This window comes from Oculina patagonica, chromosome 6 (assembly GCF_052425735.1).
Source record: "Oculina patagonica isolate OP01 chromosome 6, crgOcupat, whole genome shotgun sequence".
In the NCBI taxonomy this organism is placed as follows: domain Eukaryota; kingdom Metazoa; phylum Cnidaria; class Anthozoa; order Scleractinia; family Oculinidae; genus Oculina; species Oculina patagonica.
In genome coordinates this window covers 33,368,705-33,392,455 of record NC_135763.1, presented here as the reverse complement: position 1 = coordinate 33,392,455, position 23,751 = coordinate 33,368,705, and the positions used below count along the sequence as shown (strand labels likewise).

Below are 23,751 nucleotides of genomic sequence, written 5' to 3'. Positions count from 1 at the left end.
TAGAGCAAAAAAAAAAGAAAAATCTGAAACACCGATCAAATTCCACATAAAAGTTTAGGCGCTCATGTAAATGTGTTCTCAAATAAAGCTAATGTTACACAACATCTTAATTACTAACAAAATGCTAACGTTGCTTATTATGGTCTACATGTTCAAAACAAAATCCAAATAATTAGAATCTTTATTCAATAAACCTTCAGAAAATGAATACTTTATTGGGGTTACCGTTGATAGTTTGCACACAATTTCACTTGGAACGAAAACGCCAATTTTCCTTCCGTGATACCTTAACGCGGCTATGCGAGACACCATAGTGGAATATTCAACAAAAACTCGAACAGAGTCTTCCTCAACTGTTTCAAATACTTTACTTTTTCACTGTATACATTGCGGAGGTATATCATTTTTTTATTTATTTCACACTATAAATTATTATTGTACACATTTAAATTGAGCTCCGACCATTACTATAAACAAGAAAACCATACCACTGTGCGGAGTGCTTCCTACACTCTTATTTGAAAATTACTTAACTCAGGCCGTCTCCTAAAGTCGTCACGCAACGCTTCCTCCTAACCATGGAGAAGTGAGTTGCGTGACAAAGGCTCTAATTGCCTTGTTTCTGGGACAAAAGTGGGTGTAATCAGAATTTCTTTCTCTCTCTTCAATGAATTGAACCACGAGACAGTTGAGTATCGTTGCATAAAAGATATTTTAAAACGTGTTTTCAGACATTAAACGAATATTTTTGATATTCTTCTTAATTGAGCCGGCTTTGCACCCAATTATCTTGCCACTGTCCTTTTCAGTTGGGGGAACAAGTGCCAGTTGATGCCGAAATCACCTTTCCGAAAAGTGACTGAGCTCGCGGTTTTCGTCCCAGAAGTTGCTAAGCAACATGACATATTCGTACGCGCGATTGCTTTCGAAGGATCCGCGAGCGCACGCGCTAGTTTTTGATTGGATGGAATAATTCGGAAACTCTTCGAGTGCTTCAAGGAAGATTTGCCAAAACTAGCACTTATTTCCCCACTGTTTTATTGCGCCGTACGTCTGCAACGTCCATTTCTTCAACTTTTTACGAGTGACCAAGTAAACCGGTTCCTGAAAAACAAAATTCACATCATTATTTAACGTGGTCTAAGTGGAGCTTGCAAATTACTGCAGTAGAGAAGCACGATGTTAAGCCTTGTTCACATCAAGGGGGGCAGGGATGGCGCAGTGGTGAAAGCGCTCGCCTCCCGGGTTCGATTCCCGGACTTGGCATCATATGTGGGTTGAGTTTGTTGTTAGTTCTCGTCCTTGCTCCGAGGGTTTTTCTCCGGGTTCTCCGGTGTTCCTTCCTCGACAAAAACCAACACTTCCAAACTCCAATTCGATCAGGAATACACGGCCCCACAAGCTTCTTGCTTTAATCCTCACCGTGTCTAAATAAAGGTTATTTATTTTTTTATTTATTTATCCGCGAAGCAAGAGGCTCTCCCAGGCGTTTCAGGAAAACAAGGGAACCAAGCGTAGCCATTACTTTTGGGGTACTTGAGGACAAAAGGAAAACAAGACTGGAAGCACGGGGACAAGAGCATACTTTAGGGAACAGGGAACACCAAAATCGAAGAAATACTATTAGAGAACACGGAAACACAAGGGAAATTTTGTTTGGAACAAGGGTACATGGACCACCCCCCCCCCCCCCCCCCGCCCTGGGGGGCCGCTCAGCAAATGCAAACGCAAATGCAAGCGACGTTCACACTTAGAACGCAAACGCAAGGAACGTAAGATACACAGATGTAGTTGAAGCCTTTTTCCAAGGTGGCGGACAAGACACGCTTTGCTTGCTTGCGTTTGCCTTGCATTTGTGTTAGCAATGTTCACGCGTGAAGCTAGCACAAGCCAGGTGCAAGAAAATAGTAGATTCTCCATTCCTTGCTCGTGCATTTGCGTTGTGCTAGTTCGTACGTGTTTTTCCTTGCATTTGCGCTTCCATCGCTCATGTGAACCAGCCCTTATCTGGCGTAGTTATTTGCGGCCGAAGCTGCCTGCAACATACCCAATAATACTGTGAGCCTCAGTAATTATCTATTTCAATAACTGACCCTCCTAAAACCCTATTTTTTTTCTCTCTCTGCAATACATCGACGATTTCAGTCGCGTTCACACTGATGTTTTGGTTTATGGCTGCAATCGTCGATAGATTGCAGAGAGAGAACAATAGGATTTTAGGAGGGTCAGTAATTACTATGGCTGATTATGGCTGGAGAAAGCAATCAGAGCAAAAGCATAGAACTGGCGGAAAGAAAACTTCTCAGATTCCCATAAGAAATAAACCAAGACAGATAAGAATAATTTACAAGTTGTCCTCGGAGTTTATCGCCGCTTACCTTTGAAACCTTCTTCGGGGGCGTTGCTCACTATCAAAAATTAAAAAACGAAAGTTCCTTAGAATAGTTACCATACAATGCTAATAAAATATATACGTTATTTATTGTGTTAACTACAACAACGAAAAGCCACGAACAAATTCGCATACCTGGAAGAGCGTCCTGTGAGATGGCCCCTTGAGGTTCATCAATCTGCAACCAAAAAAAGTTGATTAACAAGTTTTAAAGGTAATTATAACCATAATTATTAACAAACGTCATATTAGAGCAGTTTTCAATTGAGTGACGTATAACCAAAACCAAAGTAATTACTCTGGCCAATCACAAAGGACGCGGAAAATCCAGTGAACTAATAAAAACTCGAAGCAAATACTTGTAGCTGGCACGAAGCGCGGGAAAACGTGCGCGAGCGAGTCACGATTGGTTTTGGTTTTACTTCTGATTGGCTGAGAAAGTGGCGCGAGATTTTTGAGCCAATCACTAAGCGTAGCAATGCAAAACCAAAGCAAACGCAATTAACTTTCGACACTCAAGTGAAAACTGCTCTATACCCCACTAACTAGTTTAACTGAGCCATACCGCAATACCGTGAATTCTCTCTCTATTATTACCATAATTCTATGTAGGTGACACGAGGTGTTCTCGGGGAAGTCTAGTTGGGCAATAAGCATGGAAAAGTGTCCGGATTTGATTTGCCGGAGACAGAACTCAAAGTGAAGACGAACCTGTAGTAGTAATAAAGATCCTGGCTTGATTCCCAAAGAAAGAAGAGTGGCTTCGTTATTGGAGAGTGTGACACCATTTAACGTAAGATGCTGATCCATCGGCATCACCGAAAAGCTCTTCATCAGCTGAAAACAAAAGCATGCGTGACAACTGAGTTAGCCTCGTACAGCCACTACGAGAACGCGCGCGACGAGAGTACACGCGCGACAACTGAGCAACGGAGATAGCAGAGAGGAAAATCTTAGGGTGCGTTCCATTTGTCAGAATTGGCCGGCCGGTGCGGGGGTTTTGAATGTGCAATGGGTCTTTTGCACGAGATTTTCCACAAATCCACCATAACAATGTAATATTTAAATATTGACCGATTTGACAGAACAAATCTGACTTGCACCGGAATTCTGTTGTCGAATATACCAGTCTGGCCAGCCAGTTCTCACTGTCTAATGGAAAGCGCCCTTAGCTACGTTGAGTGCGTAGTTCCCTATTGCATAGCTAACGGAAATGAGAAAAAGATTAAGGCCTGGACACAAGAAACTTTTCACGTTCTCGTATGCTGACTTTTTTTGTTAACATCGATTTGAATTACCAAACTGATTGGCAAACAAAGTTGTTCGGTGGAACATCAGGACATGATCCCTTTATTGATGAATTTGTATATTCTTATTACCTGTCCGCCTGACATTGTATTGATACTGTAGGGAGAAATTTACTGTTGATCAGACAAATCAACGGCAAAAATTTGTTACCTGCAGTTTAACATCTCTTAAAGTCTCTGTTGACCCAACAGTCAGTGAGACTTCTCCGCGCTGTTTACGGTGCCTGTGACGAACAAATGAAAGTCAAACAAGAAAAAAACATTCCATGAAAAGAAACAAAGGAAAAAAGAAAAAAAAGAAGAAGAAAAGGTCATACCTTGAACTTCGACGGGCTCGAGAATCGCGGTTCAGCTTTGGTTTCTTACTGTCCGGTGGTGTCTGCAAATAGAGAGGGACTGGTAAGATGCACGTGATATTCACATGCTCGGAGGTTCGTTGGCCTGGGTAATTGGCTCACGAGTGCGAGTGTAGACGGTGTTGCGTTGTCACGGCTGAGATATATTTATTTTATAAAGTTTTGCTAAATACTCGCTATAAAACTTACTGCTTGCAAAGAAATTACTTCTGTGGATCTAAATGACAAAACCATAGCTACATTACAAACCAACTGGTCTCCCAGGCGTTATAAGTTACAAGCAAACGATATTAATTTTGAAAACTTTTCAGCACAATAGTATTTCAAAAAACCCATATTGCAATCCGTTTGAATCTTCGTCACTTTTGGCCATCTGTACCTTCTTTTGTATTTGCTGTGTTGTTAAAATATTCGTTCACTGTTTTAATTAAGCGGTTATTTTAATATTTCACCAAATTTGATGGCCATTTCCCATGCCTAAGTTTGGCTAAAATCCGTGACACAGTTCCTTAACTCTCACGGCGAAGAAATTCTATTTGTAAGCCTTAAAATTATGAAACAACTCAGTACGACATGGCGTGAATAACAGTATTTTGGCTAGATACTGACCTGGAAGTCTGGGTCGAACGAATACGAATCGCCGTCTTTGCTCGAGGTACTCTGTTAAAAAGTAAAATAAATTAAAAAACTCATTAATAATTCATAAAGAAAATACAAAAGAAATTAATGTTTAATGAGTGTCTTTATATCTGATAAAGACACGGCTAAACTTTACGTCCACTTTTCTAGGCCAAAATAACCCCAAATGTAAATATTAGTGCAAGAATGAGTTGATCTACATCAGAAGAATTTTAAGCCGTTCAATAAATTCGCAGTTCGTGTTTTATCAAGTCTAAAACACTCGGCTGCGCCTCGTGTTTTAAACTTGATAAAACACTGCTGCTCATTTATTAAACATTACATAAAAGATGACAACAAATAAAGCATAAAAGTCAGTGGTTATCGCTAAATTTACACTGCAGCCAGCAATTAAGGCTGCCGAGATGGCAAATTGTTCCTAACAGCAAGGCACTAAAACGGACTTTTGACCCGAGTGGAAAGAAATTCTCGAAATCCTGGAAAAAAGAATGGAGGTAAAAACAAACAGAATCTTCGTCTACACCTACATTTAATTCACACCAACTTTCCTTAAAAATAGATAACAAATGTGGAGCTGAATAAAATAAAAAATAAATAAAAATTATGTGTAAAATTTTAAGAAGAACGCTTACATCATTCAAGACTTGCTGTATGTCCTTCTCGCTGTGGTCCTTTGTTATTTTCCGCACGAAGATTGTACCATAACGATAATTCTCCACGTGTTGGGCTCTTTCCTGTATCCGCGCAAAACAGCATTCTGTGCACACCTCTGAAATGCAAGTTCACGAAACGCAACGTGACCATTTGATACAGGTTAAATAATGATTGGTCTTTATATTGGTTTACTCATTTCTTGACCAATCAAAAGCCAAGTTAGTCTGGGAGGCGGAGACGTCAAAGTAGTCACGTGCTGATAAATTGCACGTGCGATTGTTGGCTCTTTGATTGGCTGGGAAGTTTGGAAAACCAATAGAAAGTTGTCAAAAATTAAATGATAACTCTAGCAAGTGGTATTGGTATCACGTTTCTCACAAAAAGTCGAGATCAAAATATGAAAAATTTGACATGTTTAGGGACGAACCATTATTTTTTGGAGGGTAATATAAAAAATATTGAAAAATTTTTTTTTGAAGGGCTTAGAAAGACAATATAAATTGTTTGCAAACAGTATATTATAACAAAACATAGATGGAATTGTTTGCAGAGGTACATAAACTAAAAAAAAGGTTTGCAGAGGAAAAGTATTCATATCCCCCACCCCCCTCCAAGAAAATAATGGTCCGTCCCTTAGAACTTAGAATTCCTATTCAAACAGATAATATCCCGTCGTTTTAGACTTGCTGGAAGATCTACCACAAATGACTTAGCAAATGACTGATCTCATAAATATGCCCCTGTTGCAAAGAAAACGTAACTATTGACTTACCGGGACTTGTCACAAGTTCTCGAACATCGTCTTCGGTTACATTTTTGGTGACGCTGATCACGTGATCGTACGGGTAGGACTGGGTAAGCGTGTTCCACTCGTGTTGCCAAACATAACATAACCTATATCGAGGGAGGGATGGTCAGGAGAAAATGTACCAAAAACTAACTTAACTACAATATCGTGCTTCTGGAAACAAAAACTTACTCTTGGCTTGCACCATCCATGTCATCCTCACACTCAGGATTGAAGAGGAATTTTTCATGAGGGCACAGGAGAGGAGCATTGATGATACTCTTTGGTGGGACATTCTTTACAGGGTACCTGTTGAACCAATAGAGTAACCGCCTTAAACCTTTAAAAGCTTTGCATCAAGTTCGTACATAGATATCTAATTGATTTTCGGTTGAGATTGGGCGTCATAGCACGCGTGTGGTGATTGGTGCGTGGTACGCGATGCGTGATGCGTGCTGCATAGTGCGTGTGGGCATACATTGTTTTGGAGGACGCGAAGACTGTTTTGTAGTCTATAATCAAGAGCAGCAATAATATAGACTTAATGCATGGTCCCGAGGGAAACAGTTTTTTTGTTTCCTGAGAATCTTTATGTTCCCGCCGAGGCAAACATTGAGATTCGAGGGAAACAAAAGCACTGAAACAAAAGCACTGTTACCCTCTGACGTCATGAATTTTTCAATGTCGCCCGCTCAGAGACTTTTGGCAGGAAACAGTTTTATTATAAGACGTAATGTGACCTCGGAGTAGCCAATGAGAGCGCACGCTGTTAAGGAAAAAATTTCAGCTACAGATCACCACCGTCGAGGACTCAGATTTTTTGTTGTCCCAGGCTCGTGATGCGATGAGCATTACATCTTTCTCATTTCCGATGTTCCAGTTGTTTAAAAAAAGCATTCTGAGACAACAAGTTGTACCGAACGTTGCCAAGTGCAACAACGACATATTACTCAATGACATCAACTCAATGACATATTACCTCAAGAACTGCCTCCACTGATCAAGAAAATCTTTCGAAATAGCACAGGCGACGAACGGGTCCTGAGAGAAGAAATTGGAACAACCACACTTCTTTTCATCACATTCGATGGAGGATACAACACCTCGGAAGGCTGGAAACGCATTAAGAGGAAATCCGCCAGGACTTCGAGTAGTTATTGGACCAAATTATGTACCAAAACTATTTACACCTGATTGCAAGCTTTTGTGTTACTGCTTCAAATATCTTATCGAAAGAAATCTTTTCTAACAACACCAAACATCGAAAACAAAGATCGAAGTTCCACTGAATTCCACTGAATCGCTTAAGACGAATGGCTACACGTGAGATTTTGCCTATAGCTTGTGAACTTTGAAATTAATTTTCTCAGACTCTGATAAGAAATTGTTGTTGGTGTTATCAGGGATAATTACTCACATCTTTACCTTTTATTAAGGGTAGGAAATAACGCAATAGGATTTAAATTATTCTGGTACTTGATTTTTGTCCAACATTAATAAATATTACTCGACTTCCTAGTGGATTCCGTCTTAAATACAAACTTTGCATGTAGCGATATTCCTTGTTTCCGCCATAATGCAGCGCATCTGACATTTGTCGCAACATCTGCTTTTTCCACTATAATATGCCACGTTCGTTTCCCGCCAGACAAAATACCACGTCCTCTTCACGCCATTAAATACTGCGTCCGTTTCCCGCCATAACATACCGCGTCTGTTTCCCGCCATAACATACCGCGTCCGTTTCCCGCCATAATATACTGTGTCTGTCAGACCGTCACAGCCTCTTTTTTCCCGCCAAAAACTCGGCTAGGATGAAATATCTGCATTACAGTAGAAAATTTTACTTACACTGTTATCAAACGAGGGCCGATTCCTGTCGAGATACAGTTGACTAACGGCAGCTCTCTGTTCCGTTGCTAGTAATTTATAAGTCTCAGTCTTTTGCCGCTCCTCTTCATCTTCCGCCTGTGTAGTTAAAAAAACTTCAAAATTTCACTTCTTTTTAGCAGTCACTTAATTCCCGTTTACAGTTCTTAGCCTACATCAATGCTATTACGGCAAACAAAACTCGTACCTGACACGATCGACACACTGCGTGAGAAGCTGCAAACTCGGGCGAGGAAGGAAAGTAGTATTTTAACCTCTTCCACACGACATCTGGCACAAGCCTCCGACATGACTCGTCCGAAGAAAGGTCTCCTGCAAAAGTGATCAAACATAAATCACTTGTGTTGGCCATTCTGGAAACATTGTGTTGTTTCACGAGTTTCTGGGTGAATGTTTCGTAATTGCTTTAGCTATAACCTGCATTGTTGCGGTAACGCGACATTGAATTGTTATAGTAACGCGACACCGAAGTGGAACGGTAACGCAACATTACACTGTTACGGTAACGCCGCAATATTCAGTGTTACGGTCAACCTCGTCCCCAGGACTGTCCGCGTGGTGCCCCCGACAAACAGGCACCATGCGGATAGCCCTGGGGACGAGGTTGTGTTACGGTCACACAACATTCTAGTCTTCAAGCAACATCGTAGTTTCTCAGTAACGCAACACTGTAGTGTTTACAGTGGACCCGGGTTACGATATAGTAACACTTATTTACAAAAAAAATGGTACAACGTAATTAATTGAATGCTTCCTCCCTCCTTCCATCCCTTCTTCATGTAAACTTACCGTGTTCACAAAGCAAGTCTTCGTTGAACTTAGAATCGCTATCATTTTCGTCCTCCTCAGCGCCATTTTCCTGTACATTCTTGTCCACCTGCTCAGTTGCGTTCTCCTCTTCTGTCATGCTCACATCATTATTTTCATTTCTACTAGCGTTAGCGTCGTCTTCGTCCTCCACGTCGTGATTGGCTGTAACTTGACAGCTGTCCATCAAACTCTGTCGCATCTCTTCATAGTAGTTTGCCAAAGCTTTCCATCTCAGAAGCGATCGTCGACCGACCCAAAAGTACTTCTCACTGCAAAAAAAAGAGACTGAAACGTGAACCAGTGACATGTGACCAGTGAAAGGTGCAGGGGCGCTTTACCAGAACACGTCAAGATTTGGCAAGGCATCTGATTGGCTTGGGAGGCGCGGTGGCCTAATGGTTAGTGTGCTGGACTCCGAATTGAGGGGTCCGAGTTCGAGCCCCGGCCTGGGTCACTTGTGTTGTGTTCTTGGGCAAAACACTTTACTCTCATAGTGCCCCTCTCCACCCTGGTGTATGAATGGGTACCGGCGACATAATGCTGGGGGTAACCATGCGATGGACTAGCATCCAATCCTATCCAAGGAGGAGTAGAAATACTCCTAATCGCTTCATGCTACGGAAACCGGGTTAGGCTCCGGCCTGATGGCCGGACCACTAGGCTCGTGTGCAGACTTTATCTGATTGGCTGAAAAATAAAATGTTATTTACCTGTTCGATGTTTGAGACTTCAAAGCATCGGACACAAACTTGTAATCTTCAGCCAGCCTGGACTCAAATCGCATTCTTCTGCATTGTTCCTTTACACAGTTGACACACATCGAGTCACTGGAGAATAACAGTACAAACTAACAGTTTATTCCTCAACGCGTTAGGGCAGTTTTTAATCGAGTAACGTAAAACCAAAACCAAGGTAATCACTCTGGCCAATCACAAAGGACACAGACAATCTAGTGAACCAATCAAAACTCCAAGAGCCGGCACGAAGCGCGGGAAAACGTGCGCGAGCGAATTACGATTGGTTTTGGTTTTACTCCTGATTGGCTGAGAAAGTGGTGCGAGTTTTTTTGAGCCAATCACTAAGCGTAGTAATGCAAAACCAAAGCAAACGAGAATTGCTTTCGACACTCAAGTGAAAACCGCTCTATGTAGAAACTGAAGGGCTCCAGATAATTTAACGAGTTAATATATTTCAGTATCTCAGTATCTGTGACTAAAAAAAAACGTTGGATTTTAATTTCTGTTTGGCCGATTATATTAAATGGTCAAAACGCTCATAAACATTTCAAATTTTTCTCTCTATTTTAAACTTGCTTCATGAAACATTTGTGGAACAAACAACGAAGAAATTTTATTACCTTTGAAGTCTTGGCAGCCCACCGTAATTTCTGAAAATTTCGTCTGCCTAAACAAACAAAATGAAAATATACATGTAAGTGGCTGTGCAAACTATTATAGGGTGAAATAAACCACTGGGAATTTCTCTAAATATTGACAACTTACAGCTTTGATGTTGATTCTCTTCGCATTAAGAACTTGATTTGGGTTGAGCCTGATGTAAGAACAACAACAAAAAAGAATTTTAAAACAAAACAATCAACTTTATATTTTGCTTCGTGCAACAACAGGAGTATTAGGTGCTGTTTAAAGTCAGTGTCGGTGAAAAATAAAAATGCAGAGTTCCACTTACTTCCCATGAGAACACAGCAGTGAGGAATTGTCCACTGGCGGCGTTTGAATTTTCTCGTTCATCCAATCTTTCAACCATTTTGTAGAAATCCATTCATACTCTGTTTCTGAAAAGTGACAAAACGTCTCCATTAAAGGGACTGTGTTACGGCTAAGTTAAGTTTATTTTATTAAGTTTTGCCAGAAACTTTTGCTATGAAACTTAACTTGTGCAAAGAAATTACTTCTATAAATCTAAATGACAAAACCATAGCTTCATTGCAACCAAATGGGTCTCCCGGGCGCTATTAGTTAAAGTTGCACGCAAAAAGATTAACTTTGAAAACTGTTCAGCCCAACAACATTTCAAAAACTCATTTCGCAATCCGTTTCAATCTCCGTCACTTCTCGCCATCCGTACCTTCTTTTGTATTTGTTGTGTTATTGAAATGTTCTTTCAATGTTTTACAAGGCAATTTCAATATTTCACCGACCTTGAGGGTCATGTCCCATGCCTAAATTTTGGCTAAAATCCGTGACACAATCCCTTTTATATATTTATGTTGGTTTTCCAATAGCTTAGCCAATCAAAAGTCAAGTTAGTCTCGGGGGTGGAGATGTCAAAGTAGTCACGCACCGATAAATTGCACATGCAATTTCTAGCTATCTGATTGGCTGAGAACTTGAAAAGCCAAAGGAAAGACGCCAAAAAGTTAGCGCGCACAAATGGTACATGACATGTTTCACTGTAATACTTGAAAGAACCAGTGAATCTGCTATCGCATCGAAGATTTATGTTATCAATAAATGATTGTTTTTCGTTATCCATTTAGTACCTGAAGTGACTGACATGTCTTGATATAATTTTTTTATTTCAGCCTGTCTTGCCCGTCCTAAGGCGACCAACATTTCCTAAAAGTCAAGCATAGCATATAAAAAAGTTTCACTTTATTCGCTTGCTCCTCAACAGCGTATTTTTGAGGTGTTTTTTTTTTCCTCGACGGTAGTCTAAAACTACTGGTGCGCTCGTCTCCAGAGGTTCATCTTGTGTACCACAAGTCACAGTGTTAGATCACTAACGTGGAAAAATAAGAACTTTCTCCCATTGCAAACGAGCAATGATATATTGCAATTCCTGAGTTTTGATTGGTTAACAGGTAATGGTATATGAGCTCATATACCATTGACCACAAATATGGTAGCCAAAACACGTTTTCTAGAAAAGCCGGGGAGCTCAAATATTGCAATTCTTTGGGCGTTTTTTAATAAATTATTCCACTCGCGCTTGTTGGATATGAGATAGTTATAGCCAACTCATATCCAACGCACGCTCATGGAATAATTGTTAATTATCCACTATGCCTTGTGCAGTGCTGACGAGTCCCAAAGAGGACGAAACAGCTGTTCACTGCTAGGCTGGTGGTTACCTCAGTCTGGAGATGAGCAAAATGCACATACGGGGATACCTGATACATTTCACTATAGAACAAAATATTGTAAAAAAAAGTTTCATTTGCAAGTAGTTCTAAAACTTCACCAATAACACAAGGTCTTACCCGAAATGCTTTAACCTCTGTAACCCAGTGTTCGAATCGACTGTTGTCAATCGCCACCAACTCTTGCACATGAGGTGGAACTTCAACGTCATCATCTTCACTCCCTTAAACAATGAACGTAAAGTTTTCTTTGAGAAATTAAATCAAGTCAGACGGACTACCGGTATGTGCAGATTGTATACAGTATCATTGACTTGAAGATTTCAACGGACTGGCACGATCGGTGCAAATGGTATTGGATTTTTGCTAAGATTGGTCTTCAACAACAAAAAGGCAGAGAGTGGTTAACACAGGGCTCGACAAAAACTTGAAATCCAGCTTGCCCATGGGGCAAGTAACTCTCAAATTTTGCTTGCCCGGACACTTTTCCCCCTTGCCCAGGTTCCTAAACTTATTAATAATTCATGAACCCCACCCCGCCCCCCCCCCCCCAAACCATTTGTGAAAACGACCCTTAAAGGAAAGGACCATTATACGAGAATGAATTATGACAACATAGTCAATGCATTTTGGAAGATTGACAATGCATTTCAATGACCTCTTCAATGAAATGAAAATTCCGTTGAAAATCATTTCAAAACCGTTTCAAAACATTTGGAATGCGTTTTGAGACATTGGCAACACATTTCAACAAATCTGAAAACAATTGAGAATCATTTCGAATCAAATCGTTGATTGGAACAGTTTTTGATGCATTATTATTGTTATTTAATTGCCTTACTGTTTTGGGTGGCTGATTCTATGGAAAATAAGAACAAAAAATGAAGGTCTTAAAGGCTTGCAAATGGTGAATTTATCACTGTCATGAAGCCTTGTTCAAAGTAGCCTGCGTGTTTATTTAAGCTTCCTTTAGTTTTTGTAAAAGTTTATTTATAACCTTTGATTACCCATGACAAATAGGCCAAAAATGTACTGCTTTGTTTCAAAATCGTTGTCAGAGAAGTTAAGTTAATTGTTGGTTTGCCAGGGCCCTTGCCCGTCGGGCAAGTGAGCATGAAAAGTCACTTGCCAGACAGGAAAATCTACTAATAACATGACTGTGGTTAATGACCTTACATCACAAACTAAAAATGATTGGTTGACCATCAAAACCTTTAAGTCCTAGCCATGGTTGTTATTTTAGTGAGCACAATATTCCATTTTAAGTGCCCTCAAAATCAAAGTGTTTTTTTTTTTTTTTTGTTTCCCACTGGCTGATTGAAACGAAATAGGTGAAAAATGTTTTTATCACACACCGCTAGGACACTAGGAAAGGGTCATGTGACCTTTGGTGGGCAGTTGATTTTATTATTTTGTTGCATCCACCATTACTGACCTTTTCCCACCTACCTGTCCAAAGATTTTTAGTTAGCACTGTAAATTTTGTTAGTTTTGCCATTGTGTGTTTTTCCCTATGATGTACATGTATTGTTTTGTTGAGGTTGTAATTAAGGTCAAGTTGTGGCAGTCGGCCTGGCATGGCTACCAGTGGTGTGAGAAATGAAAATTTTCTAGTGCTGCCTTACCAACACCCTTATGTCCTTGGAGGGTGTACACCAATGTGTATGCATTCTTCGACACATGATAACCCTTTGCACATTTGGGCCTTTTGGCTGGCTTAATGCTAGTATCTGGAACAGAGAAATGGGCACTTGAAATTACATAACAGTATAATACTGACAAACAAACTACCTGAGTACTTTAGTTTAATAAAATTCTCGGTAAAAATGGAAGCAAGCTTGAGAAAAACATTACAGACACATGTACATGGAAATTCCACGCACAATGCACACTCTTGTGTTCTTGTAAAAATAGTGACATTGGAGAGCATATTTACCTCAAATCACTTGTCATTAAACTTGAAATTTGTATCTTAAGATGGTTACAGAGGCGGCAGAGCATTAGGAAACATGGGGGGGGGGGGGGTAGGCATCCCCCTACTCAAATTTCCCAGTACTGTATCCAGTGTGCGGATAATCAATTTGTGACAATGCATTTTACTAGGCAGTTCAGACGATCCTGCTTCATGGTGCTTGTTCGATTGTTCTTTAGATATCGGAGGGAAGAAAATGTACGCTCTGAAGTTGCCGATGCCACAGGTAATGTCAAATACAATCTTAACAGGTTGCAGACCTCTCCTAGTAGTGCTTTGGGGAAAACTTTTGGCACTGAAATGTGTGGGGGCTGAGCCCCCCCCCCCCAACTTTTTGTTTGGAGGGCAACAACCCCCCTGTCGTCGCTGCTCCGCCACCTATGATTAAAAAAATGTTACTAACCTGCAGAATCTTCATCCTGTGACAGTTTTAACTTTCCCTGCATCTTAACAATATCTTCATCATTAAACTTGTACCATGAGCCTGACTAAACATAAAAAATAAATAAAGAATAGAATATCATGAATATTAAAACAGTCGTGTCAAACATGCATAATGTAGTTCTTCTTGCATATGAAGATTAAGCTGAAATAAAGTTATAGTTGAAGGAAAAGCTTAAATTAAGCACCCCTGTCGAATATCATACTCGATTATGCGCCCTTCTTCAAAATAAGCACCCCCTCTTCCTTTGAGCAGAGTTTTTTAGGAGGTACGGTACTTACTGGGAATATATCAAGACAAACCTTTTTATCTCTGATGTGAGCCACATAGTGTCCTGAATAAGCACTCACGCCAAAGTGAATCAACACTGCACTAAGCTCGTAAACTGAGTCAGATCCTGATGGTAGAATATACACCTTTTATCAGCTGAGTAAAAGTACTAAACTCCATAAACAGAGCTTGCTTACCAATGCATCCATTCTTCACATGGTCCTTCATATCAAGAATATCAGGAAACTGAATGAATGAATTCAGTTTTTTCTTGTAGCCAGTTTTCCTGTTTCACAAAAAAAGATAAATATTCCTGTATTTTTTAACTATTTTTTATTTGGATTTTTTAACTATTTTAAAGGCACTTTCAACTCATTTAGTGAGAACTTTATTACACTTTTGTAAAAATTCCTGTGAATGTTTTAGTATATAGATAATTAAACTAATAAGCACCTTGTTCTAACCAATCAAAAGAAAAATGTCATTTTTTTAACCAATTAGGATCAACACAGTTCAAATGGCTCATTGCACGATTGCTTCTGATTGGTGAATAAAAATTACTGTATTTAGAGAGGAAGCCACATCAGCTCTAGCTGGTTTTCATGCGGGTCCTCTTTTCAGGATGAATTGGAATTTAGAGACGTCAGTTTTTCAGGAGGGAGGAAAACCGGAGAACCTGGAAAAAACCCACAGAGCAAGGATGAGAACCAACAACAAACTCAAACCACATACAACACTAGGTCCGGGAATCAAATTCGGGCCACATTTGTGGAAAGCGAGCGCTCTCACCACTGCACTATCCCTGCTCCCCTTTGGTGGTGCGATTTTAATTTAAGAATAAAAGTCATAAGAAAAGATACTTCTCCATTCAGTGACAGCGCAAGACTCACCTGTCAAAAACAAATCGTAACAGTTGCAGGTTGAGAACTGGAGGCAGGGAGTGAAGTTCAATGTAACGAGCAGCGTTCTGTTTACTGTTACATTGAGTGCAGTAGTACTGGTTATCGCCATCCAACTTTTCTTCCTGAAAAAATATCAACAACAACAAAAACATTATCACTAAATTATTAAACACCTATGATTCAAGTGCAAATATATTTGGTATAAGTACATAAGATAGTGTAAAGGGTAAAGGCTTGCAATATGTAAAGTAAATAAAAAGTAAATAAGGCCAAAAAATTTCAGTAACTGTATTTGCAAGTGTTTCATTGTACATTTTAGATTGTAAACCTAAAAAGTATCAGTCGAGAAAGCAATAAAATGTCACAAGTTATCGGACCTTTAAAAATTCCTTGATACACTGGTTGAGTGAGGTGTGTCCCTGAATGTTCAGATCCAGTTCATAAAACCGAGAAAGCCTCTTTGACTTGTTTCCACAGCTGTGACATCTGAAAACAGAAATTTGACATCAAGTTATTTACATTGTTGTATGGCCTGACACACACATACAGACTTTCTACAATATGGATAACTCATTAACTTGCCCACCTTTGCCTAGCTCAAAGCTGTGCTCTTAAAATATTACGGGGTGTCCTCAGGCTCTTGTGAAAGAAATCTTGGGTGCCCAGCTTTCGGAAGCTTTCATGATAGTAAAAGTTTAACAAGTCGCCCAGAGACAAAAGTAAGTCGCCTGTAGCACCCAGGCTCTGCTAGTTAGCTTAGAGCACAGCTTTGTACCTGGTCAACAAACATTGGCTTTTTAGAGTTCTTTTTGCCAATTCCAATTGATGTGTGAAGGAGAATGTATACTTAAATGAATTCAACCTTGAATAATCTCACTTCCTTACTCTGTGACGTAAAAGTATTCTCCACCAAACTGAGATTGAACAATGTCCTGTATCTCGGGTTCAGCCTGCAGAATAAAAATTACATAAGATTGTCAGAGAATTTCAATGACCCTTGAAAGAGATCTACATCATTATAAACATTCTTCTGTCCTGGAAAATTAAATCACTGGATATTTTGTTCAAACAATGAATCCATGCACATCCAACCTGTTGTGAGAATGTTTCTTCCAGTAAAGAGGTAAAAAGTTTGCTAAACTCCTGTGCATCCTATAAATTAACCAGAAAGAACAAAACATTTTTCAAAACAAAAAGCCAATCAAAAAGCAGAATATTGAAAATATTATCAAGTCATTAAATTCTGCGGGTGTGGTTTTCTGCTGGCTGAGGAACGAAAGAAGTGGAAAACATTTTAATTTCTCACACACTGCTGAGAGTCTGGGTTCTAGTGTGTGTGTGGGAGGGGTTATAAGGTCACATGGCTCAGTGTTAAGTTCAGTTTGTTTTTTGCCATCTGCCATTGCATGACCTGCCCCCCCCCCACAACCCTTAAAGTGATTACAAGTTCAATTTTTTTGACAAGTTTTTATATGCTTAAAGTTCCACCAGTTCCTCAATCTTGTGAGCCCTCATCAGGTTATGAGCTTACCGCCAGTTTACCCAGGTTTTTTTTTAAAGAATGTTTTTCCAGTTATTTGCCTGATTGAAATGCTTTATTACAATTATATCAATAAAGGACAGGCTGTGTGGTTTGGCTTGGCATGGTGTGAGAAAGATCTTTTATACAATCATACAGTACACATTTAGTGAACAGGCGTTTTTAAGCTGCAGTGTTGCAAGACAAATCTTGACAAAAAGAAATCAAAATACCTGCTGTTGTGCCGTGTCCAATCCTAGACTGTCAACAAATGGGCTGGGATCAATGTACCTACAATTAATGATGAATAGCATTGTTTAAATAATTGCAAAATAAAGCCTTTTCTCTGAGCCTATAAAGGTTGTCTCAAAAGCTCACTAAACTCAAAAGGCTCACTCAATCTCATTCCCAGAATCCACTTTTCTTTTGGTCAGTTTTTGGGTTGACTAAAAGAAAAGTAGATTCTGGGGACAGTTTGGAGTTCACCACGACATAATAGATATGATTATACAGAGTGATATATAAATATTATTTAGAGTGCAAGTTCCAAAGTAAGTTATCATGCCAGCGTGGGATTTTGCTGATTCTAAAATGTCCATGCTAACAATGGTACAGCTGCTAATTAAATGTCAATATTTGGGTCAATGGTACAACTGCAAATTACTGGTAAATTACAATTTGGGTCAATCTTTTGCATCACGGTAGGCCAGTCTTTGCAGTTAAGCTGTCCAAATTTTTAATTGAATTGATCCTGACTCTTTTCATTTCTATAAAAAGGCTTGTCCCTATGAGCAGAAGTAGAAGATTTAACAATTATACCCAATTTGAAGAGAACTTAGTTGGTATATATGACCATACAATAATAATTATTATTACAAATAATTTTTAAGAACCCTGGCCCATACCGGTATTTATACCATGCCATAGAAAATACAGCCAATCAGAATACAGGAAAGCTGTTGTATATTCGACGGTATTCAACCCAACCTTCCCATCGTGCGCTGCGATCTTATTCTCGATGAAATTTAGTGAGCGTATTTTCTATGGCATGGTATAAAATAGTTACACAACACTTTCTCATGGTATACTATGGAATATCCCACTTGTCACTTGTATTTTCTTCGTATACACACTCGCCTAAAGGCTCGTGTGTATACCGAGAAAATACAAGTGACACATGGGATATTCCATAGTATACCACTCGAAAGCGTTGCATAACTAGTATATATATACCTTCGAATACTGTACTGCAACTGAGCAAACAGCAACTGAAGATGGCCACAGACAGTAGTTGGAGCTTCCTCTGAGCTTAGCACAGTGGTAGATGGAAGTAATGGAACCTGCTGTACAGCTGATGCTTTCTCAGGTGTTACAGCTACAGCAGAGGGTTTGTTCAAGCCTTGGTCATCCTGGCTTTTGTTGTTTGTCATTTTAGGAGAATCTGTGCTGTTTGTACCAATCTCTGCTGTTGGCACACCATTCAGAGCTAAGAATTTGAAAAAAAAAATTGTGAGAACTGAAACTTCTGGGCGTCACAATGTGCGAGGCAGTGAGGCGTGTGATCCATTCTGGTTAGCCTAAATAGCACTTCAGTTAGCATAGATGGCACTTCTGTCAGCCTACAGTTAGCTTAGGCAGCTTGTGGTTAGCCTTTTTATTTGGAGTAGGGATTTCGGCCTCACATGCCTCACTGCCTCCCCTCGCATGCCTCGCTGCCTGGCCTCGCACACTCGCACATTTGTAAGATGTGAAACTGCTGTGTTTTCAAATCACATAACATTTTATCAAATGTCGACAGGGCCATGCCAAGGGCCACGTAGTATCAGGGATTTCAACAGCATTTGAAGTACCAGTAGGTGGCTGCCCTTGTGCAGCACCTGTCAAAAAACAATACAAAATGCTGAAAAACATCTCCTTTTTATAGGGAGCTGCATGAATTTTAGCAGGCGATCCACAAGAGAAAAAGTTGTCAGACGTAAAACTCTGCTCCGAGCCTAGTGGCCCGTAAAAGGCCAGAGCTTATCCTGGTTTATGTAGCATGAAGTGATTTGGAGTACTTCTACTCCCTTCTGGATGGGATGCTAGTCCACGTAGGGTTACCACCCAGCATTAGCTCGCTGGTACCCTTTCCCTGGGTGGAGAGAGGCACCATGAGAGTAAAGTGTCTTGCCCAAGAACACAACACAATGACCCTAGCCAGGGCTCAAACCCAAACCAGACCACTTGATCCAGAGTCTAGCGCACTAACCATAAGACCACCATGCCTCCCCTAACATGTGTATGTATATAAAACAAAATTACTTACATTTGTTAGACGTATCCTCTTGTTTAGGTTGATGTCCAGGAATCGTAGGAGAGATATATTTGTACATGGCTGAGCGAAACACTGGATTATGAAACCAGACCTGCATGAAAAATGATTTGACAACATTTAAAATGTTTGAAACTTGCCAGTAGTCTGCACTATATCATTTTTTATTTGAATCATTCACAACCTTACATAGCAAAAGTTGACGCAAGCTGTTAGTTTTCAAAACTAGTCTAATCCCCTGAAAAATTTATTTCAAAATCCTTAAGGAAATCAACTGTGATTTAAAACATGTCTATGTGTATAAAATAAAACTGCTGGAGCGATCTGTAGTCATACATGTAGCTTAAAATATAAAAATGTTTAAAACAGATCTAAAAAATATAAAACAATACTCTAAATTTTCGATCGCCTTCTGCGGTCTTCTTCAGAGAATGATGGATTTTTGCAAGGTTCGCAGAATTCTTATAAGCTACATCGACGTCATTGTTTGTTGTCCCGCTGGGAGCAACTATGTGTATGCGTATGTCTCATGTTTTTCCCTTTACTTCTGCAGCTGTATTTGTGTTTGTGAGAGTTTCAACATGGTTCCTTTTCAGTTAGGTTACCTGTAGAAATGTATTCACATAGCATGTGGCTCCAAGGTTCTTGAGGCCAACAAAAGCATTCTGACAAACAAAACAAGTTAGATATTGAGATCAAACCCAAGACTGTTCTGTACATAATGTAAGATAAGATAAGATAAGATAAGATAAGATAAGATAAGAACTTTAATAGTAATCTCCCCATAGGGCTTTTCAGAAACTATTTACAATAAAAAATAAATCTACTTAACACTAATATTTACAAATAAAATTGAAAACTAAATAAAATAATGATTAAAAGTTTAAAAGAAGATGATCCCTAAGCTTTGATTTAAAAGAGTACAGAGATGTTTTTAATTTGAAGAAGCTTTTACGGCTTTGGTTTGAGATGGGAACTCAGTTTCTCCTTCAAAGTCTATGGTGGGCTTCAAATCAGTTTTCAATATTTTTTTTTCTGACTAAAGCCATCCCCTTTTTAAACTCTGTTTACCGTCACCCAACGGACTCATATTTTGACATTAAATTTTTTCAAAAAAGAAAAAAAACCATCATGAACGCTGGTAGATCGCAAAGAAGCATGGTCATCTTTTTTTTGCTTTTCTCAGCTCATTTTAGCCACGACATCGATCCTCCAATATTGTCATCATGCGACTTCCTTCACAATAATGCTTGGGAACTGGGCCTCCTATTACAGTGGATTGCCCCTGATTTTAAACATTTTTTTTCAGGATTTTTTTTATCATTTCTGGTCTGGTATGCACATGGTGATAATTTTAATCTTAAAGATGTAGGAAAAAAAGAAATATTTGACTTCAAAGGCAGTTTGAGGGAGTTTTTTTCTTCTCAACACCTAGCTAAATACAAATGCACTGACATCACTCCTAAGTCAATGTCATTTTCAAGCATATAAGGCTCGAACCAATCGTTTTAAACATATCGTTTTTCCTTCCATGGCAAATTTTTAATATAGTTATAAGATTTTAATAGTTGTCTCTTTTAATAATTTGTAAATTTTTATGCAATTCAGTTTTAGACTGTCGTGTATAAATATCAATAAACTATCTATCTATCTATCATTACCTCAGGTCTTCTTTCTTTTTCTGGATCTTCACAATGTAACCAGTAATCATCTATAAAAGAGTAATAAATATTATAATTTTATTTATTCATCTAACAGTTGGCAGTTCATTGGTGCAAAAGATTACTCAATTAAAATACATTAAAGCAGTTATAATACTATTACATATAGCTGATAGTCTTTGGAGATTATCAGGTCTCACTCGAGTCAAAGACTGAGTCAAATGTCAGACTCATGTTACTTACTAAAGCCTCGATCAAACGGTCATGATAGTTGATGATAGTTCGCTGCTTCCAACTATCATTCACTATATCATACTGACTATCATGTTTGCAATCAAACGCTCCATGATAGTTGATGATAGTTTGTCGAAATCACGCAATGCGCTCGCGCATTTCATTTTTGCTTTTCTCATTCTCAACTCCACTATCACTCGGTGCAGATTAATGTTTTCATGTTTTTTCCTTGTTTCCGATGCTTTCACGCCATCTCTTGCTTTTGGCAGTGACATTTTCAGTGCTTTCTCGACGCTGTTTTTACTCTTCTTCTTCCCACTTACTTTCTCGTTTTCAGCTTCACTATAGTCCAAATATTAATCGAAATTTCGGTTTTCTTCTTCGACGAACGATAGAATTTCCTTTGCGGAAGCCATGAATCTTGGATTGAGCCCGTCTTTGACTGAACCACTGACCGATAAACTATCATCCCCGCGATCAAACGGTAAAAACTATCATCAACTATCATGTCGAATTTGAGCATGATAGTTGATGATAGTGCATGATAGTTCGTGTTCAAACGTGCGTGATAGTTGGAACTCTCATCAACTATCATCAACTATCATGACCGTTTGCCCGGGGCTTAAACATATTTATTAATTATTTAAGAGCTGACCATTCTCAAGTCAGTGCTATATTATTCATGTGTGAGCCACACATGGCATAGATAAAGGTTCAATTTGTCATTTTCTTTATTTTATTAAGAACTTCTTTAATATATCCACCCTGTTAATACGACTTGGTTTGGGTGGCCTGTTGGTGGTTGGATCAGATAAAAGTATGGTATGGGGTTATCTTGGTATCGCAGAAACCATTGTTGGTTAGCTATTGTGCTGAGGTTGGGGTATTGTTTATTGTTTTTTAATCATTTGTTTGGCCATCCCCCATTTTTTCTCTGTTTAGCGTCGTCCGACCCAGATTTTCGCGTTTTCAAAAAAAAAAAAAAAATGTTATACAGAAGATAATGAAGGCAATGACACATTATTTTAAATAATGGCTCATCCTTTTTACGCTGTTCTCATCTAAATTTAAACAAGACGTCGATTTTTCCTTCCTCCATTGCCGCCATGTTGACTTTGTAACCATGTCTTCTTGTCTCCAGGCTCCACAGATATTCTGGTGAGGTACCGGGCCTCCTAGTTCCAGACTCCTTATCCACTTTTTTTTGTTTTTGTTTTTTTATTATTATTACGACCGACCAACCCTAAATCAGATAACACATAAGACGATAAACGAAAAAAAAAAGGGGGATTGCCTTTTATGTCATTTGGTGATCAAACCATCTGCAACACCAAGAAACTGCCGATCTTTGTAGTAAGAAATTGAAACAACTCACTATCTTATATTACATACTCTAATTTTTGATTACCTTTTATTTCGCCTAGCCAAAATCTTTCTCCAAGGCAATTGAAACAGTTAGGATTGGCTTTACAGTTCCTCCTGTGAAATATTAGGATTATATTATATAAACAGTATACATGAAGCTTTTTGGTGGATAACCAGTTGAACACTTGTTTCTTTTTTTTATTGCTGTTTTTTTCTTTATTTTTTTTTAATCTCAATTAATGATCAACACCCTGGTCAATAAAATAATGACCGCTCTCAGGGGCCTAACCAAACCTCAAGTACACACAAAACCACAAACTAAATGAGCTAAATATATGTATAACTAGCCGCGATTCTCTTCTTAAGCCTTAGCATAATTATAAAAAAGGGTGAAATGTAAATCTTTAGCCTAAAAGTCTGATGTTCTTTTTTATATAAAAATTCTACCCCGTTAACTAAAATTTTATTTCAAAGGTCATGTCAGACAGATCGATATTAAAAAAAAACAGAATTTGAAAGCAAACTCACCTACAATCTCCCTGGGAACAAACACTTGCATTTATCCGGTAGACACTCTCGATGTTTTCGCTTGTGATGTTTTCAGGTTCGGTGTGATCAGCCCATTCCCAAGCTTGCTTTAGAACATTTCCCTGATGTTTTCGATTTGTTGTTCGACGCGCCATCTTGGATTTTTTCTTGTTCCCGCGCTATGCGCGCGCATTATGGAGCGTATAACCAGATGATCCGCGGGCTCATTTGCTAAGAGCCCCTCGCCCTCGCGTCGCTCCCAAGTTATATCCAAGCGGCAATTCGCAAGCGTCAATAAGAATAGTTTTTGTTTTGTTTTGTTTCTTTTTGTTTGTTTGTTTGTTTGTTTGTTTTTTAGCAAAATTCGAAGCGAAATCTGGTAGATAGACACCTCCAAATTTCTTTTGGGCAGTTTTCTACTCGCCCGTTTTTTCGCGTCACTCTCGCGAGCTCGCGACTCTCTTCACGAGAGAAGACGCGACGCGCGTGGACAACGGACCCGGCATGGAAAGAATGAAAAGAAGATTACATCTTACGATTTCTCTCTTCAGTTCAGCTCATTTTTAACAATAGCAGGGTTATCAGTTTATCAAATTTCCGACTTTCAAG

The 23,751-nt window shown here is 39.1% G+C and overlaps 1 protein-coding gene across 1 annotated transcript; it reads right to left on the bottom strand.

Moving 5' to 3' along the window:
- Nucleotides 1–343: 343 nt before the first annotated feature.
- Nucleotides 344–23,386, bottom strand: LOC144656762 (ubiquitin carboxyl-terminal hydrolase 48-like). Its single transcript, XM_078516999.1, has 35 exons — nt 23,143–23,386; nt 22,658–22,728; nt 21,016–21,065; nt 19,960–20,019; nt 19,349–19,448; nt 18,277–18,529; nt 17,277–17,334; nt 16,617–16,676; nt 16,410–16,474; nt 15,902–16,010; nt 15,513–15,646; nt 14,820–14,908; nt 14,655–14,749; nt 14,314–14,398; nt 13,564–13,668; nt 12,059–12,162; nt 11,339–11,414; nt 10,525–10,630; nt 10,338–10,386; nt 10,193–10,239; nt 9,546–9,662; nt 8,815–9,104; nt 8,213–8,337; nt 7,987–8,103; nt 7,115–7,176; nt 6,328–6,444; nt 6,121–6,242; nt 5,327–5,463; nt 4,665–4,715; nt 4,017–4,078; nt 3,851–3,923; nt 3,104–3,229; nt 2,528–2,570; nt 2,379–2,408; nt 344–1,104 (listed from the first exon to the last, which is right to left on the bottom strand). The coding sequence occupies exons 1-35, from the start codon at nt 23,295–23,297 to the stop codon at nt 1,079–1,081; spliced, it is 3,369 nt and encodes a 1,122-aa protein (XP_078373125.1). The 5' UTR covers nt 23,298–23,386; the 3' UTR covers nt 344–1,078.
- Nucleotides 23,387–23,751: the final 365 nt, after the last annotated feature.